Here is an 18102-nt window from a genome sequence, read left to right as displayed (position 1 = left end):
TCTTGGTTGCATGTTCTTCTCATTTAGGACCCTGAATATATCCTGCCAGCCCTTTCTGGCCTGCCAGGTCTCTGTGGAGAGGTCTGCTGTTCCCCTAATACTCCTCCCCATAAAAGTCAGGGATTTCTTGTCTCTTGCTGCTTTAAGGATCTTCTCTTTATCTTTGGAATTTGCAAGCTTAACTATTAAATGTCGAGGTGTTGAAAGGTTTTTATTGATTTTAGGGGGGGATTTCTCTATTTCCTGGATCTGAATGCCTGTTTCCCTTCCCAGATTAGGAAAGTTTTCAGCTAGGATTTGTTCAAATACATATTCTGGCCCTCTGGCCCTTTCGGCGCCCTTGGGGACCCCAATTAAATGTAGGTTTTTCTTCCTCAGGCTGTCGTTTATTTCCCTTAATCTATCTTCATGGTCTTTTAATTGTCTCTTTTTCCTCAGTTTCCCTCTTTGCCATCAACTTGTCTTCTATGTCACTCACTCGTTCTTCCACCTCGTTAACCCTCATCTTTAGGACTTCTAGTTTGGATTGCATCTCATTCAATTGATTTTTAATTTCTGCCTGATTAGATCTAAATTCTGAAGTCATGAATCTCTTGAGTCCTTTATGCTTTTTTCTAGAGCCACCAGTAGCTGTATAATCGTGCTTCTGAATTGGCTTTCTGACATTGAATTGTAATCCAGATTTTGTAACTCTGTGGGAGAGAGGGCTGTTTCTGATTCTTTCTTTTGAGGTGAGGTTTTCCTTCTAGTCATTTTGCTCAGTGCAGAGTGGCCAAAAACAAGTTGTATTGGAACACGGGGGAGTATCACTGGTCCGTCTAGCTGGTCTTCTGGGGGAGGGGCCTGCTGTGCTGATTTTCAGGTGTTAGCACTTGGGGGAGCTGCTCTGCCCCTGCCTGCTGCAGGGCTCAGCGGGGGTTGTTTACCCCGTGAGGCCCCAGGAGGAACAGCCGCAGTTGCTATGGCAGCTCTGGAGCCCTGGAGTCAGCCTCCGCAGGAACTACGGGGCTCGGGGCTCTCGGCTCCGTCGCAGGGCCTGGAGGCTCCGGGGCGGGGCCGCTGATCTGCTCAGCTCGGGGCAGGAGCGTCCTCGCTGTCCTGGGCCCTCCCGGCCTCTGCCTGTCCCAGGGGAGGCCGGGTCCTGGGCTGTGTCCCGGCGCCCTGTGCTCCGGGGCCTGCGCTGTGGGATTCGCGCTCCCGCCCCGTAGCCCCCTCCGCGGAGCCGCTGCCCGAGCCCCTCCGAGCTGCTCCGGTCCCGCCGTGCGCGCTGCAGCCCTTAGGGAGCTCGGAGCACTCTCCCGGGGCGCAGGTGTCTGTTAGTGTCCAGGGAGCCCGAGGGCATCCCCGCCCTCCTGGGTCCTGCTCTAACTCCTTCTCTTCTTTGTCATTTTATTAATAACATTTCCCTAGGGATCCCTGGGTGGCGCAGCGGTTTAGCGCCTGCCTTTGGCCCGGGGCACGATCCTGGAGACCCGGAATCGAATCCCACGTCGGGCTCCCGGTGTATGGAGCCTGCTTCTCCCTCTGCCTATGTCTCTGCCTCTCTCTCTCTCACTGTGTGCCTATCATAAATAAATAAAACAAAAAAAAATTAAAAAAAATAACATTTCCCTAGCTTAATTTATTATAAAGATACAGTATATAATCCATATAGCATACAAAATATGTGTTAACCAAATATTTATGCTATTAGTAAGTCTTCCAATCAACAATAGACTGCTAGTAATTAAGGTTTGAAGGAGTCAAAAGTTATTCACGATTTTCAACTGTGAAGGGGGTTAGTGCCTCTAAATTCTGCATTTTTCAAGAGTCAACTGTAATAGAAATAAGGTCAAAAACCAGATATTTAAAGGGGATCCTTGAAGGTCATGCCAAAGAATTAAAAGTAAGCTGAAAGCAGAAGGGAGTCTGTCCTTGAAAGATCGAAGTGTACCAGGTAAGATTTGTGAGTTGAATGATTTGTACCTCTAAGAGCTAATGTGTGTGGCCTTGGGCACAAGATAGTAGCAGGAATACTGGCTTGACATGTAAAAGGTGGGACTTTGGCCTGGCACAAAGTCCAGTCTACTTTGTTCTGGTAGAAAATTAGCAGGGGAGGTGAGGATCCTGGAAGAAAGAGACCCACAGAGCAGGTAAACTAAAAACATCCATGAAAACCTAGCTTTAGGTCACCTCTAAGGATTATACACATGGGAGAGACCCCAGCATGCCCAGAAGATAAGCCAAAGCTGGGAGATGGAAGAACTTTGGTTTCTAACCACCACAGGGAGACAAAGTTTGAAGTTCATGTTTAACAGGTTAACTGTCAGAATTAACCCTCAAATGAATATAACAGGACCCAGAGACTTTAAAATGTCTTATTCATAATGTCCATGATATGACTATACTTTCTGGCCCTGCTGAGTTTGGGTGGGTCCTGGACTAGATCTGGCCAATGTATAGTAATAAAATATATTACTTCCAGGATGGAGCACTTCATCACCAGAAAGACATCTTTTGGGCTCTTGCTTTCTCTGGTGCTGTCAGCAGTGACATCTATCAGGCTGGCCCCTAAGCAATTGCTGTGAACAATCCCCCTGCCAACCTGCAACAGGCACTTAGCACGTGTAGGAAACAGATCTTCATTCTAAGTCACTTACTTACTGTTATAAGCTTTTGATTTTGGAGATTGGTTGTTATTTCAGCATAACCTAGCCTTTTCTGATTGATAAAATTCCCTTTATCATATTAAGGAAAATTTTCTTCTCTTCTTAGTCTGTTTTATTTATTTTTATTTTTATTTTTTAATATTTTTTAATTGGAGTTCAATTTGCCAACATATAGTAGAACACCCAGTGCTCATCCCGTCAAGTGCCCCTCTCGGTGCCTGTCACCGAGTCACCCCATACTCCTGCCCACCTCCCCTTCCACTACCCCTTGTTTGTTTCCCAGAGTTAGGAGTCTCATGTTTTGTCACCCTCTCTAATTTTTCCCACTCATTTTCTCTCCTTTCCCCCACAATACCTTTCATTTTTTTTTTATATTCTCCATTTAAAAACACAAATAGGTGTTGGTTTTTATCTACGGCATTTGCCATCATTTGAAATGATCATGTGATTTTTATCCTTTAATACACTAACATAAATTGCATTAATATATTTTTCTAATGTTTAGCCACTTTATGTTCCTGTAATAAAACCAACTTTGTCGTGAGATACTATAATTTTTATATATTGATGGATTCAGTTCTCTAATAATTTTGTTTAGAAATTTTTTCATTGATGTTCATGAATGAGATCATCCTAGAAAATTTCTTCTTGTAATGTCTCATACTGAACTTGTTGCTATCTAGGCTATGCTAGCTTCATAAAATGAGTTGGCATGTATATTCTGTTTTTATGATCTGAGAATATGTGTACAATATTTGCATTATTTTTTTCTTTAAGTGTTTGGCATAACTAACCAGTAAGGCTATGTGAGCCTTGTGTTCTTTGTATGGAGGATTTTTAATTATGGATTTAATTTACTCATTTGTTATATTATTATCTGTATCTTAACTTTTTTTCTGGTGTCAGTTTTGATAATTAATACTTTATAAAAATTTCACCATTCCCTTGAAATTTCAAAGTTTTAGAGATACAGCTGTTCATAATATATTACCAAGATATCTTCAGGGTTTATAGGGTCTGTATGACATTTCCTTTTTCATTTATGAAATTGGTAATTTCTTCCTTTTCTCATTTTTTATTTATAAGCTTTGCAAAGTACTTATATTATTATTTTAAGAAATCAATGTTTGCTTTTTTATTCCCTCAGTTGCATGATTATTTTCTATCTTAATTTTATTATGATATTGCAATAATTTATTCTTCTTTTAACTTTCCTTTGCTTTTTTTTTCTGTAACTTACTGAGATAGGTACCTGTTATTATTCCTCTTTTTCCTTTTCTGAAACTATGTTTTAGGCTCGATATTTCTTTATAATACTGTTGTACCATGTCAAATGTGGTGAATATTTTCAGTGACGTTTGTAATATTCTATGCAATATTCTTATAAGTTTTTAATGTTATTTTTATGTAATATTTTCATTTTTGTGAAACTAAATACTTCATAGTTTCATTATAATTTCTCATTTGATCCACAAAATATTTAGAAGTATATTCTTAATTTCAAAACATATGGGAATGTTTTAATTATTGTTTCAAGAATTGATTTCTAGTATAAATCGTATATTGATTTCATTATACGTTTTATGATTTTCATCCTTTGATTTTTTTTTAGCCTTTGATATTTTTTGAGGCTTATTTGATGGCCTAGGATGTGGCTACTTTTTATAAATATTCTATGTATGCTTTTAAAAAAAAGTCTTTTGCAGCAGTAGATGCAGCACTGAATTTTGGTAAAGAATAGAAGAAGCTCAGATGTGGTTCAAATTCTGACTCTACCATTTGATAACTATGTGACATAAACATGTTTCCTGAATTTTATACACTTCAGTTCTGTCACCTGTGAAATAAGGATTATGGTACCTGGATGAAATGATATTATTCTAGGGAAGCACTTGGCCCATTGAAAGCTTTCAAGACATATAAATTATAGTGGTTTTCTCACTACTGGAGTGGGCAAATTTAACATAATTTTCTCAGTCTTTGACCTAACAAATTGTGAAAAAGAAAATAATATATAAATTATTTGAATAATATTATCAATACATTTGATAGAATAAACATACTAAAATCTGTGACAAAATTATATTAAGATGTAATCATATAAAGGATTCCTTTTCTTTTCAATCCCCATGATGACAGTAATTGAGCTTTCTTATAGCTTAATAAAAAAGAAAAAAACTCAATGTATTTCAAAAAAGAAATATAATTAAAGGGAAAGCACATTCTCTTTCCATAAAGCAATCAATAAAAATAATTAAAACCAAATCTCTAAAAATTTGGAAATTTTAATGTATCTCCTTTGTTCAAATAAATCATCAAGACTATGAATACAAATTATAATACAGTTGATAGAAGAAATTTGCATATTGAAATGATTGGAATTAAGCAAAAATTGTACACAAAAAACATTATAGCCTTATATGCTATGATTAGTAAATGAAAGAACAATGAAAAATAAAAGTGATAGGCATGCAACTCAAGAAGTCAAAAAAGCAGAACAAACACAAAATGTAAGAATAGCAAATAAATCTAGTGCATCAAAAAATCAAAAATTGATAAATCATAAACATAAAAAAATAAGGTAAGGCTTAAAAATGCAAAACATAAGATACAGAAACCATGCACCAATTTAAAAAAGTATAAATGCATATTATTCCTATTTTATAGATCAAGCAATGGTGTCACAGGGAGTAAAGTAACTTGCCCTAAATCCAATGGCTAGCAAATGGTACAACTAGACTCAAAGCTGGCTGGTCTGATTCCATAGTTTATGTTTTTAGCCAATACACTGTCCTGTTTATCTCGTGTAGTATTAAGAATCTTAAGAGCTAGTAAAGAGAAAGTTCATTCTATAAGAATGAATGAAGAATGTAATAAGGCAAGAAGCAAAAAACCTCTAACCAAATAAACACCAGACCCTGCAAATCTGTAATAAACATTCAGAGAGAGGAGAATGGGCATAATGGATTCATAAAGAAGGAGAACAAAACACCATTAAAAGGCAATAATCTGGGATGCCTGGGTGGCTCAGCAGTTGAGCATCTGCCTTCGACCCACGACGTGACCCTGGAGTCCTGGAATTGAGTCCAACGCTCCCTGCATACAGACTGCTTTTCTCTCTGCCTATGTCTCTGCCTCTCTCTCTCTGTGTCTCTCATGAATAAACAAATAAAATCCTTAATAAAAGAGCAATATTCAGAATAAAAATAAATAAATGCCACTCAGGCATCCCAATTAATTAATTTGTAATTAACAAAATAATCAATGAAAATTTGCGAAGATGATGTTAAGGAAATTTCCCAGGGAGTAGAACTAAGCAGAATCAGGAGATCTGAGCAAAAATGTAAAGAAATTAAAGAATCAATCTACAAGATAGTTATATATATATATATATATATATAGTTTTATACAAATCATTTATAATTTAATATTCATATATACTAATTTTATGTTATTTATTTATTTATATGTATGCAGGAATTATAGACAGAGATACAGAGACTCAACCCACAAAGTACTTTTATATATATACTTTATATATGATAAAAATTACATATAATAATCTTATATATATTATTTTTATATATAGATGCAAGAATTATAGACAGTGAAGTAAAATAGAGGGAGAACATTATTCCAGGAAAATTAACAAATGGTTTCTAGTGTTGAAGTCCTATGTCTTTAAGTGGAAATTTTTCAGGACAATGAATGAACTTCACATAGCCCCATCAAAGCATATTGATACGAAATTTCACATCATCAGAAATAAAGAGAATATCCAGAAAGATTTCTGAGGTTGGGAGAAACAGGCCAAAGACAAATGGCCGAAAACTCCACTGGTGTCAAGGTGTTCAAAGGAAGGTTAGAAGGCCTTGTCTCCTATTGGGAGACAATAGAGACAAGGCCTCAAAATTCAAAATGAACCTTATTTTCAACACACCCACGATAATAATAAAGTGTAAAGGAAGTGTTTCCAGACAAGCCAGGACTAAAACTAGACCTCTCATATACTTACAGGAAACTGCTGGGAAACATGGACTATAAAAATGATGAGGAAAACAAGACACACAGCTAAGGAAAAAGACTGACAGTAACCCTGAGAGAGAGGATAACAACAGTGTTGTGTCACCAGACCAGATTAGAAGACAAAGATGGAGAGTAGAAGAACCCAATTCCCAAGAAAAAGATAGAAAATTTGGAAAGTAACATTCATTTACTAGATCTTGGAATATTTCAACACTGAGAGTAAGTATATACAAGTCAAGCAAACTAAATGAGAAACAATTATTAATGTTGAGCAAGACAAGTTGTTCAAGGAAAGAAATGTGATCATAGTAGATGGGGGATTTGGAATGAATAGGACTGATGTGATCACATTCATGTAACAACTGATTATCAACCTGACCAAAATTATGATATGCTGATATTGTAAGGGTGGAGGGGGGGGAGAAGATAAGTGTGTGAAAAAGTTAAGTTTTTAAAAATTGAGATGTAAGTGACATATAACATCATATTAGCTTCAAGTGTGCAATGTAATGATTTGGTGTTTGTATAAATTGCAAAATGATAACCACAATAAGCCTAGTTAACATCTATTACCACATATAGTTACAAAAAGTTTTTTCTTGAGATGAGTGCTTTAAACATCTACTGTCTTAGCTAGTTTTAAATATCAACACGGTATTATTACCTAAAATAAACATGATACACACTACACCCCTGTGACTTATTTTATATATTTATATTTATTTATTTTATCTATTTATTTTATAACCAGAAGTGTGTACCTCTTGACCACCATCACCCATTTCCCACTCCCAACACCTGACCTCTGGCAACCACCAATCTGTTTTCTGTATCTATGAATGTGTATTTTGTTTTGTTTTGTTTTTAGTTTCTTGAGATTCCACATATGAGATCATATAGTATTTGTATTTTCCTGACTTATTTCACTTAGCATAATGCCCTTGAGGTCCATCCATGTTGTCAAAAATGATAAGATTCCCACATTTTTATGGCTAATATTCCATCATATATATACCACAGTTTCTTTGTCCATTCATTCATCAATGGATACTTAGGTTATTTCCATATCTGCTCATCATAAATAATGTTGCAGTAAACTTGAGGGCACACATATCATTAGTGTTTTTGTTTTCTTCAGATAAATTCACAGAGTGGAATTGCTAGATCCTATGTTAGTTCTCTTTTATATTTGAGGAGATTCCATACTGTTTTCCATAGTGGCTGCACCAATTTACATTCCCACTAACACTGCATGAGGCTCCTTTCTCTCCACATCTTTGCCAACAAGTTATTTCTTGTCTTTTTGATAACAACCATTCTAACATGTGTGAGGTGATATCTCATTGTGGTTTTGATTTGCATTTTCCTGACAGTGATGTCAAGCATGTTTTCATGTGCCTGTTGGCCATCTGTATATCTTCTTTGGAAAAATGTCTATTCAAATCCTTGGCTCAGTTTTTAAATTGGATCTTTTTCATTGAGTTGTAGGGTTCTTTTATATTTTGGGTATTAACCTCTTATCAGATACATGACTTGCAAATATTTTCTCCCTTCAGTAGGGTGCTTTTTCATTTTGTTGATGGTTTCCTGTGCTGAGCAGAAGCTTTTTATTTTTATTTTATTATTTTATTTCTTTTAAGATTTTTTAAAAATGTATTTATTCATGAGAAACTCAGAGAGAGAGAGAGACAGAGAGACAGAGAGAGAGAGAGAAAGAGAACAGAGACATAGGCAGAGGGAGAAGCAGGCTCCATACAGGGAGCCCGATGTGGGACTCGATCCTGGGACCATGGGATCACACCCTGAGCCAAAGGTAGATGCTCAACCGCTGAGCCACTCAGGCGTCCCAAGAAGCTTTTTAGTTTGATGTGGTCCCACTTGTTTATTTTTGCTTTTGTCGTGAGAGCTAAATTCTGATCGTTACTTGGTAACTGGCAGTCTCCACCAAAACCATATGGTTGGGAACAATCACACAGTGGGAACAATCTTTCAAATAAGTTCCCAAACCAAGACTTTTATCTTGTTATTAGTGATCATTTCTCCCATTTATCGGTAATCATAACAAATTATTTGGGTTTCTTTTTGTCATCTTATTGTTTTTTTTTCCTTTGAATTCTACTTTGGCTTTTTAAAATTTTAAGTTATTGCCTTAATTTTTAATTTTTCTTTCCCCAGTACTTCATATAATAATCATACATTTTAACTCACTTGTGGTTACTTTTAAGGCCTAAAATCTTAATGTACATTTTTCTAATTATTCACAGCATGAATGAAGCACATCTCTTGATACGCCTAAATATAAGATGGAAGATCATCATTCACCTGTTTCTACCAGCTCATTCCTTATCTTATTCTGATTCCCAGAATCTTGCGGGAGGATCTGGGATGTCAAGTGTCATCATGCCCCTGGTCAGCTTTGCCTTGAACCTGCAGCAGCAGCAGCAGCAGCAGCAGCAGCAGCAGCAGCAGCAACTGGAGGCTTGTTAGAAATCCAGTTCTCAGACTCATCTCACAGATGCTGTGTGGGACCTGCATTTCACCGAGTGATTCATATGCACTTGCAAGTGATTCATATGCACGCTGAAGTGTGGGACATGGTGCTCTAGAGCCAGGCTGTCCACTTGGATTGATAAAGGTTGTAGATCTTGGAGCTGAAGGTCAGGAAGTGGAGGAAGGACCAGGATTATATTGTCTCAGGGTCAAGAGGTTTACTCTTCTTCCAGAGGCAAAAAAAAAAACCAAACAAACAAAAAAAAAAAAAACACTACCTTAAGTAGCTGTTTGCTGTTTTTAAACATGATGCTGTGGTTTTCTGAGAACCAAGGCTCATATCGATTACATCTTTACCTAGAATATTTTTATTGATATGAATTGATCCTCTTTATACATGTGAAACTTTTTTACATTAAATTCTACTTTCCTACAATTAAAATAACCATTCCTTTCTTCTTTTTTCTCATTTGTCCCAATATATCTTTTATTTTTAAACTATTCAAGTATTAGTTTTATATACAGAGAATTTATATTCAGTTTTTTTCCATAAACCAATTTGAAAGTTAAATTTTATAGCTGATATATTTGATTTCATGCTTTTCACCTTATTTTATGCTTTTGACACTTAGCACCTCCTTGCTGTCTCCGCAGTTTTTGTCATTTTAATATATAGGCTCTATTTTAACTACTGTGATCTTTTCCATGATTTTGAAGGCTTATGCCCAATTTCCTTGAATTTTTAGACACATTACTCCAAAATAATTACTTGAGATTTCACGCAGTTTTGAAACTCTTTTCCATCAACTATGTAAACTTAACTCTAGAATTAGTGGCTCTTCATGCCAACTGCTTTTCACACTATGACATCCTCACTTCAGGTCCTTTATCTACTGATGGCTGGAGCAAGTTCTCAGTAACTTCTTGTATGAGAGACACGTGGGCATTTTGCTTATGAATCTTTTTTTAAACAAATGTTCATACAGTTTGTTATGTACACCATGCCTTTTACTCATATGAATGGGATGAAACATATCCAAAGTGGTTCTCTTCCAATGGTCATTGTTATCTGTAATTTACTGTTGGTAAAATTCTTAACCTGAGTTACTTTTATTTCTTTGTGTGTATCTTCCCCACCTCTCATCCAAATGTTTGAAGGACTTTTAACTTTTAACCTAAATTTTCTGATAAAATGTGCCTAGGTATAAGTCTCACTTTATTCATTTTCTTTAGACTACAATGAGCCTTTTCTACCTGCAAAATAAGGGATATTTTCTATCTCAGAAAAAAATGTCTTTCAATCATCTCTGTCATTATCGTTTCTATTCCGTTTTGTTTCAACGTTTCCTCTTGGGACTAGCTATAACTGCTAGCTCCTGTTTACATCCTGTCTGCTCTGTGTGATATTCTCTCTCACCTTATTTTTATAGACTTGTCTTTTCTAAGAAAGGTTCCTACGGTGGTGGTCTCCATTTACAATTCTGTGCTGTGCCGCTGATTATTACTGATGCCTCCGTGGAGATGTGAGCTCTGCTGTGGCATCCTTAGGTTCCCCTCTCTCTCACTCAGCATTGGCTTGTTTTCATTTCATGCTCCTCTCCTCTTGTGGGTTTCTGCCTCTGTGTCCTAGATGCCGTATCTTCCTATGTCCTGAGGATGTCAAACCAGTTTCTATGAGTTTCTTCTGGCTCCTGCATTAAATGTTGTTAAGGTATTCTTTTCCTCTTATTGTTCAAGATATTTCCTTCCTTGTGTGTAGCTGCTTTTTATGAATGGCCCCATGCAGTGGTGTTATTGTGATTGCTCTTGCTGCTACCTAAGACAGAGATTCCCATACCCAGAGCTTGTGGTTGCTCTTGGCGTCTCTTTGTCCTCCTGGACATTACTGGAATCCCCTTCTGAGTTTAATATGCAGAGTTTCTAGAGGCTCCTTCCTGGTATTGCTCTGCTGGATTCTGATGGATTTATGTTTTCCTAACTGGTTGCAGTAAATGGAAATCTACATCACATAGCTCAGATTGCTGGGAGGGCTTATCTCATCCTTGCCTACCAAGTTTTGCTGCTGCTCTTAGCAATCAGGGCTCCATTGTCAACCATGACTATTTTATACTGGTCTTTTTCAAAGTTTCTGACCCAGAATAACCCAAGAAGGTAGAAATCAAAAAGTGGGAGGAAAAGCAGGGCAACTGTAATTGTGCCATAAAGTAACATTAAAGGAATGAGGTATGAGATGGACACTCTTCTGGTTATTACTGGATGACCTCACTTGGGGTCATGAACCAAAGAGAGGAGGAGAAAGAAAAAATATCCTCTTATCTGTTTTCATATTAGAAAGCCTAGAGACACTGAATGTATACATTTTTCATATGATTGTTATTAGCCTTGTAATTAGCTGAAGTCAACCTCAGATTCTAGGAGTAGATAGGCAGCTCATTCCAGTTCTTATCCTTGCAGGAAGTTTACGTATTTTGCTTTGCTGGTCTAGGTATCAGTTAGAATTTGAGAAAAATTATTCAAAACCTGGTAGCTGGTGACGGTAAGGTTAAGTTTTGCCCTTGGAGAGAGTCAAAATTATACTAATAGTACAGCTTGATATCAGGTACACAGGCCTGCTACGTATGGGTCTATCAGTTACATGCATCAGCCTGCTTCCAGATCAATTAGCTTCAATCTAGAGTTTATGCACAAAATATTTTTCACATTGTGAGGGAACTGTGCATTATCTTCTATAATCAGTATTCCTTCCTGAGAAAAATTTGACTTTTAGTGATGTAAGTAGATTGAGAAGCAAGCCAAGTTAGACTCAGGATCAGTATATAATAGCAGAAGCCTAGGAAGGAGAGCAGTGATATGTACCAAAATACATTTTCATTGCCTTTGGAACCTTGAATTATCAAATTCATATGTAGTTAATTTTACCTGACAAAACAGGTTTACTGTGTTAATAATGTTTTTACTTGTGAGTAAATTACCTCTAGTATTTTTACTTGTGAGTTTTTACTTGTGAGTAAATTACCTCTAGTATGTGTGTACTGTGAATTTTGTCCTTAGAACACAGTACTTTTCTTAACTCATTTAAATCCCTTTAAAATACAGATTAAGCAAGATCAATGCACCTGGGTCTGCAATGCTCTACTTTGGTATGTTTGAATTGTAAACAGTATGATCAAAATATTACTTAGAAACTCTCTTTTTGCCCTTCAGTGCTTTCAAGGAGATAGGAGTGAAAAAGTCCCGAGAAGACAGTGTTCCTAACAAGAGCGGATTCTTTTAAAGAAAAGAACAGACTTCTGGGTGTTGTTGCTCTTCTGCTGGGTTCAAAGGGCAAGGATCATGTATTCTAAACATAGTTCCTGGGGAGGATGTTCTGGGCCTTTTTATTTGTACATAAAACTTGTACATCATTCTTTAGAAAATGTAGCATTTCAACTAGAACTTAACATACTCAAAAATTGTGAGCTGTTGGAATAAATCACATCTGGAAAAGATTTTACTGTAACTCTGTATTATATATCCTTCCTGAAGGACTTCAAAGATCACCCTTCACTCAGCTGATGCATGAGCAGAGAGGAAAGTGCTTTAAAGTGTCATTTCTCTTCCCATGTTACTTTTCACAGCAGGTAGTCTGTCCTTTTGCTTGGTTTTACTTTTATGTCTTGGTGGAAATCTGGAGTGGTCAGTTACAGATCTCTTACAAAACGCTCGAAAACATGAGGGTAAGTTTCAGAGTTGATTCCATTTAAATGGTGACAGCAGAACTGCTGAAAATCTAGAATTCTAATGACACTTAATTCAAATCAATAAAGAAGAGGTCACCATGGATAAGATGAAATAATCCAGGCTGTGGGAAATGACCCAATGTTGAGCTCTTTAGTTCTTGTTTTGGTCAAAGCCCATGGCAAGAGCACCTTTGAGACAGTGAGGGTGGGATCCCCCCAGATCCTAGGAGACTAAGGAGGAATCAGGTCAATCATCCCAGGAGGAAGTTTATTCTGGAGAAAGAAATGAGGCAGAGCTTGTGGTGGGGGAAGCAGGCCAAATGTCTAGAGCAGTTCTGGCTGGGAAAGGGTGGGATGTTCCTGTCCAAGGGGTGGTCAGCACCACCCCTCTGCTTTCCAACAGCAGTGTAGATTGGCAACTTGGGTGCACACTGAGCCTGGGGCGTGATGGTGGGGGGTGAGGGCTTAAGCCTGGCCATTCCCTCCTGGAGCTTGTCCCAGTATGAGTGCTCTATTATGAGGGGCAGCAGCAGCTGTGGAGCAAGATGAGGCTGGACCCAAAGCAATGCAGGGCTTGTTTGGGAACGATTATAGGCCATCTCACTGGTGAATGAAAATCTCAGAAATGCTTAGAAGGGGGCTGCTTTCAGAAAACTACTCCAAAAAGATTCTTGCCTGAAAAATATGGCCAGAGAAAGAAAGCATTTCATTCTATACATAAAGAAATAAAGTCAATGACAGGGTTACTCTAGAGTTTCCGTAGGTAACCTATCACAGGTAAAATATTTCAAATATTTAGTAACATTAATTCTTCTCCATTCCAGACTTTTATTCCCCTTAAAATGATGACTCCTACTACCTAAAAGATACTAAACAAAATTGGGTTTATTGTAACTTAAAAATTGGGGATGTCATTTTAAAAGAACATGGAAGTTAGTGGTAGTATACACGGACACATTCTTTACTTCTTCATGTATAAATTAATGTTAATGCTTGTGTCATTACTGGGAAGCGTTTTTTTAAAAAGATTTTATTTATTTATTCATGAGAGATACAGAAACAGAGAGCCAGAGACATAGAGGGAGAAGCAGGGTCCCCGCAGGAAGCCCGATGCAGAACTCGATCCCAGGACTCCAGGATCATACCCTGAGCTGAAGGCAGACAGCCAATCACTGAGCCACTCAGGCATCCCCACTGGGAAGCATTTTAAAGTGGTAAAAACTCCATGCAATTTAGTCTATTTATATGGTTAAGCTTCAGTGTAGTATCAATAATGGGATATTGTAGATTTGGGATGTCTGGCCCTATAAGTCAATCTATAAAATTCCCACAAAACCTAGGGAGAGCCTCAGTCTGTTGTGTTTTATTGCTTAATTAGCAAGTTGTCACAAAGCGGCACGTTATATACTGAATGATGCTTTTTCACCTGTTCACTTACTTTTTATCGGGATAATGAGCTGTGGAATGACAGGAAGAATCTTGTTCCCCCCATGTTCCAGCATGTCGTGGATTCCTTGCCGAGCAAAAAACTCGTAGGGAAATGTCATTTCACAGAGCCCATCAAAAAACAGAGGCAGATAATGATGGTAATCCAGCTTCTCAATTTCTACCTGAAAGGAGAGAGAAGAAATGCTATGTGAGGACAACAATGGGGCGAAGCATGGCTGGACCAGCTATGAAGCTGTCACCAACTAAGGAGGACCGTGTTCTTCAGGACTTTGAGAGGATTTTATTAAGCAACTCATCTAACAACCTAAAGTATGTCGTCTCGTCTTTATTCTATTAGCAATGGGGTTGCAATCATTGACCTTTACATCTTAACAGATTAGAATAATAAATAATTGACACTGGGAGCATTTTGGTATTTGTCTTGGGGTTCTTTGGTTAATATTATACCATTTGGCACAAATGCAATACTGAAAAGGATTCAAGAAGCCCACCATATGTATGTTGAAAAGATATATGTAAGAATAGAATGGAAAAGAAACAGTTGAAAAGAGATTAGCAACTGAATTTCTAATAAGAATCTAATAGGGATTGCACACCAGGATATTCTTGTGAAGTGTGTCTTTTTAGGGTATCTTCATTTTCAGTATGGAGAAACCTAAGCATTAAGGAGGTTCAATAACGTGTAAGGTCTGCAACTAGAGAGAGGCATTCCTTGGATCTGAATCCAAGGTATCTGGCTGCAGGATGTGATACTGCCTCTCAGGCTATGTTGTTAGGCACGGAGACATTCAGCATTGTTATATCCTCCAGGTGACTGTTCCATTCATCCTTATGTCTCCACCCCTTCATCAACACTAATGCAGGGTGTCTTAGTCTATTCAAATACTAACATTGCCATAACCAGTTTGTCTGTTGTGTCTTCTACCCTTTTACTTTCTTTCTCCCTCTGGCATTATATTTTAACAGTGTCTCTTCTTTCTTTCTTTTCTTTCTTTCTTTCTTTCTTTCTTTCTTTCTTTCTTTCTTTCTTTTTCGAGATTTTATTTATTTGAGACAGAGAGAGCATGAGCGGGAGCGGAGGGGCAGAGAGGGGGTGAGAAGCAGACTCTCCACTGAGCTGGGAATGCAACAATGCAGGGTGTGATCCCAGGACCCCGAGATCATGAACTGAGTTGAAGGCAGATGCTCAACTGACTGAGCCACCCAGGCATCCCTAACAGTACCTTTTCTAAGTAACATAAAGCTGCATTTCCCCCCTCCATTTCACAATATGTATTAAAACAGTAAATATAGAGCACACGTGATTCTTATTCTCCAAAGTTTCAAAGAGAAAGAAAAGCAATGGAAGAAAGAATAATGGAAGAGAGAAAAAAAGGAGGAGCAACTGAGAGGTAGCAATATGGAATGAAAGACTGAGGGAGAGAAGCTGAGAAAAGATCATCTGTAGATCTCTAACTCTGAGCTCATGGACCACAGCAGTTCCTTTCTACTGGAAATTCTTTTCCTGCAAGTTCCTCCTCCGACCCATTTGTTATGGGGTATATCTGCTATCATTGTAGATCTGTTGCCTTAAACAAGGGAATAATGACTTGCCACTATATTTTCAGGTCACAAACTCTTTGGAATAGTATCAATATTTCTCTATGCACTACAGGTAGACATTTTTTGTACATAACTTCATTTGCTTCTTGCATATCTTCTTGGATTCCTCCCTTTATCGTAATAGTGTTTTGGGTGACGAATGTGGCCTAGGCCTTGGAAAACCTTCTTATGTTCCTTTACAATCCAGAGCTTTCATGTATGTTTTGTTTTGTTTTGTTTACTAATATATCTGCGTTCCCTTTGAAGAGCTCTTGCCAGCTACTGTCCCATTTTCTCTCATCCATGGTAAAGCTGTCTATGCCTCCTCCCATTCTCTCTTTAGACTGCTTTTCTACCACAACACTGCAGGTGCTCCTCCTCAGGTCCCCAGTGGTCTTCACTTTGTCTAACCCTCCTGTCCCTCCTCTGTTCTCATTACATAATACACTTTACCATGGGCCTCCTGACACCCCACCCCCAGCACTGGGCTGTCATCTTTGACTTCCTCCCTTCAAATCCCGTGTCAGCCCATCAGTAATCCACAGATCCTATCTCCAAGCAAATCCTGATTTCATTTCCTTTCCCATCATCATGCATATTGCCAACTAGTCTAAGCCACCAGCTTGCTTCACCTTGGTTACTGCAACAGTTTCCTAACTCATTTCCTTGTTTCCATCTTTTGCCTTCCTGTTTCCATTCTCCACAGTCATGGGTCCTGACCCGTGGTTGCTCCTGTCTCATGTCTCAAGAGGGCTTCCCTAATTTGTCCCTGGGTCCCATTGCTTCATACCATCCTTCTGCAGTCCTACTCTTTGGAGACACTGCTGCCTTTTGTTCCCTGACCAGCCTAGCCTCATGTGTTGCTCCTTAGAGAGTATCTTTGAAAGCACTGCTCCCCTTCTCTCCAGGCCTCTCAGTTGCTGGCAACTCCTTACATCTAGATTTCAGCTTCAGTGAGGCTCTCTTACCACTGCCGACTTCCCTGTTTGATTTGCTAGGGTGGCCTTTATCATTTATTCATTGTTGTTTCTTAAGTTTTGTTGTTCAGGGAGTTGTCATTGCTTGAAATGGTGTTTGGCACATAACGGGTGAAGACTCAATAAGCATGTGTTGAATTTTAGTTCTGACCTTTCGAATCTGTCCACTGTGCTAACTCTCTGAGAGGCAGACTCAGCTAAGGGAAAAATGGCCAGATGACAAATGGCCATCTCTGGAGTTGAGACCTGGGACCACGGCAGAGTGCACAGAGAGCCTGGTGGTGAAAACCAACCCTGTAGCATGATGGGGCATGTAGGTTTCTATAGATTTATGTTTTCTACAGTTTTATGTACTATACAAATAATATGCTATATTTTCCCACTAGGATTACAGTTATTATTTACATTTCAGGAATTTTATGAGTATTTTAATAGACAATCAGAATGGCTTGGTGCTTGGTGCTTCTATTTACCTTCATTTCACTAGAAATCCCTTGGGGATTAATTTGCTTATTTGCTTATTTTTAAAACTTGAGAAGGAAAACTTTCTGTTTTTTATAGTATCATCAAAAACAAATTAATGTATATTCATAATTAATAAACTGGTAATAATAATATAAGTTCTTATTTTTAAAAATCTAGATATTGAGAATAATTCAGGATTAAAACCAAAAGTTAAAAAAAAAGATAAGTGAGGAGATCCTTTATTTGTCTTTGTCACATGGTGACTACTATCCCTTAGAGTTCTTCTAAATCTATGGTTTCTTTTGTTTATTTAGGTGTAGTTTACAAAAGGTCACTTTTACTGTTTATTTAGCAATAGAATTTTTTTTAGTTATATAAATCATTTTGCTCTTAGGATAACCTGTTTTAATGACATATTACACTTTATATTTCTTTAGTATTACTATAAAAATCATAGTTTTCAAACTTTCATAAAATTTGGGAATCTTTCTTCAAAGTTTATTCAAGAAATCCAGAATTAAAAGAAAGCTCTTTGAAGTAGGACATAGAACAAAGGCCATTTTAGATACATCAGGTAAAATTACACAGTAATATCTTGATTGATGACCACCAGGATGTTAACTCAAGGAACATCAAGTAGTTTTACTCACAGAATCTCTCTTTTTAAAATTTATGTTTTACAACTTTTTAAAGATCACACAGTACTCACAAGTTATCTCTAAATCTTACAGTGACCTTTGGTCAAAA

At 37.6% G+C, this 18102-nt stretch overlaps 1 protein-coding gene across 1 annotated transcript in view; it reads right to left on the bottom strand.

Annotated features, from left to right (window-relative positions):
• The window catches only part of PACRG (parkin coregulated), a 519397-nt gene that overhangs the window by 217948 nt on the left and 283347 nt on the right, over positions 1–18102 (bottom strand). Inside the window, exon 3 of the mRNA XM_055309543.1 lies at positions 14322–14493. Within this exon, the coding sequence (XP_055165518.1) occupies positions 14322–14493 (172 nt within the window). The remainder of the gene's footprint in view (positions 1–14321; positions 14494–18102) is intronic.

This window comes from Nyctereutes procyonoides, unplaced genomic scaffold (assembly GCF_905146905.1).
Source record: "Nyctereutes procyonoides isolate TBG_1078 unplaced genomic scaffold, NYPRO_anot_genome, whole genome shotgun sequence".
NCBI classification, from domain to species: Eukaryota; Metazoa; Chordata; class Mammalia; order Carnivora; family Canidae; genus Nyctereutes; species Nyctereutes procyonoides.
This window is presented reverse-complemented; position numbering and strand designations above follow the sequence as displayed.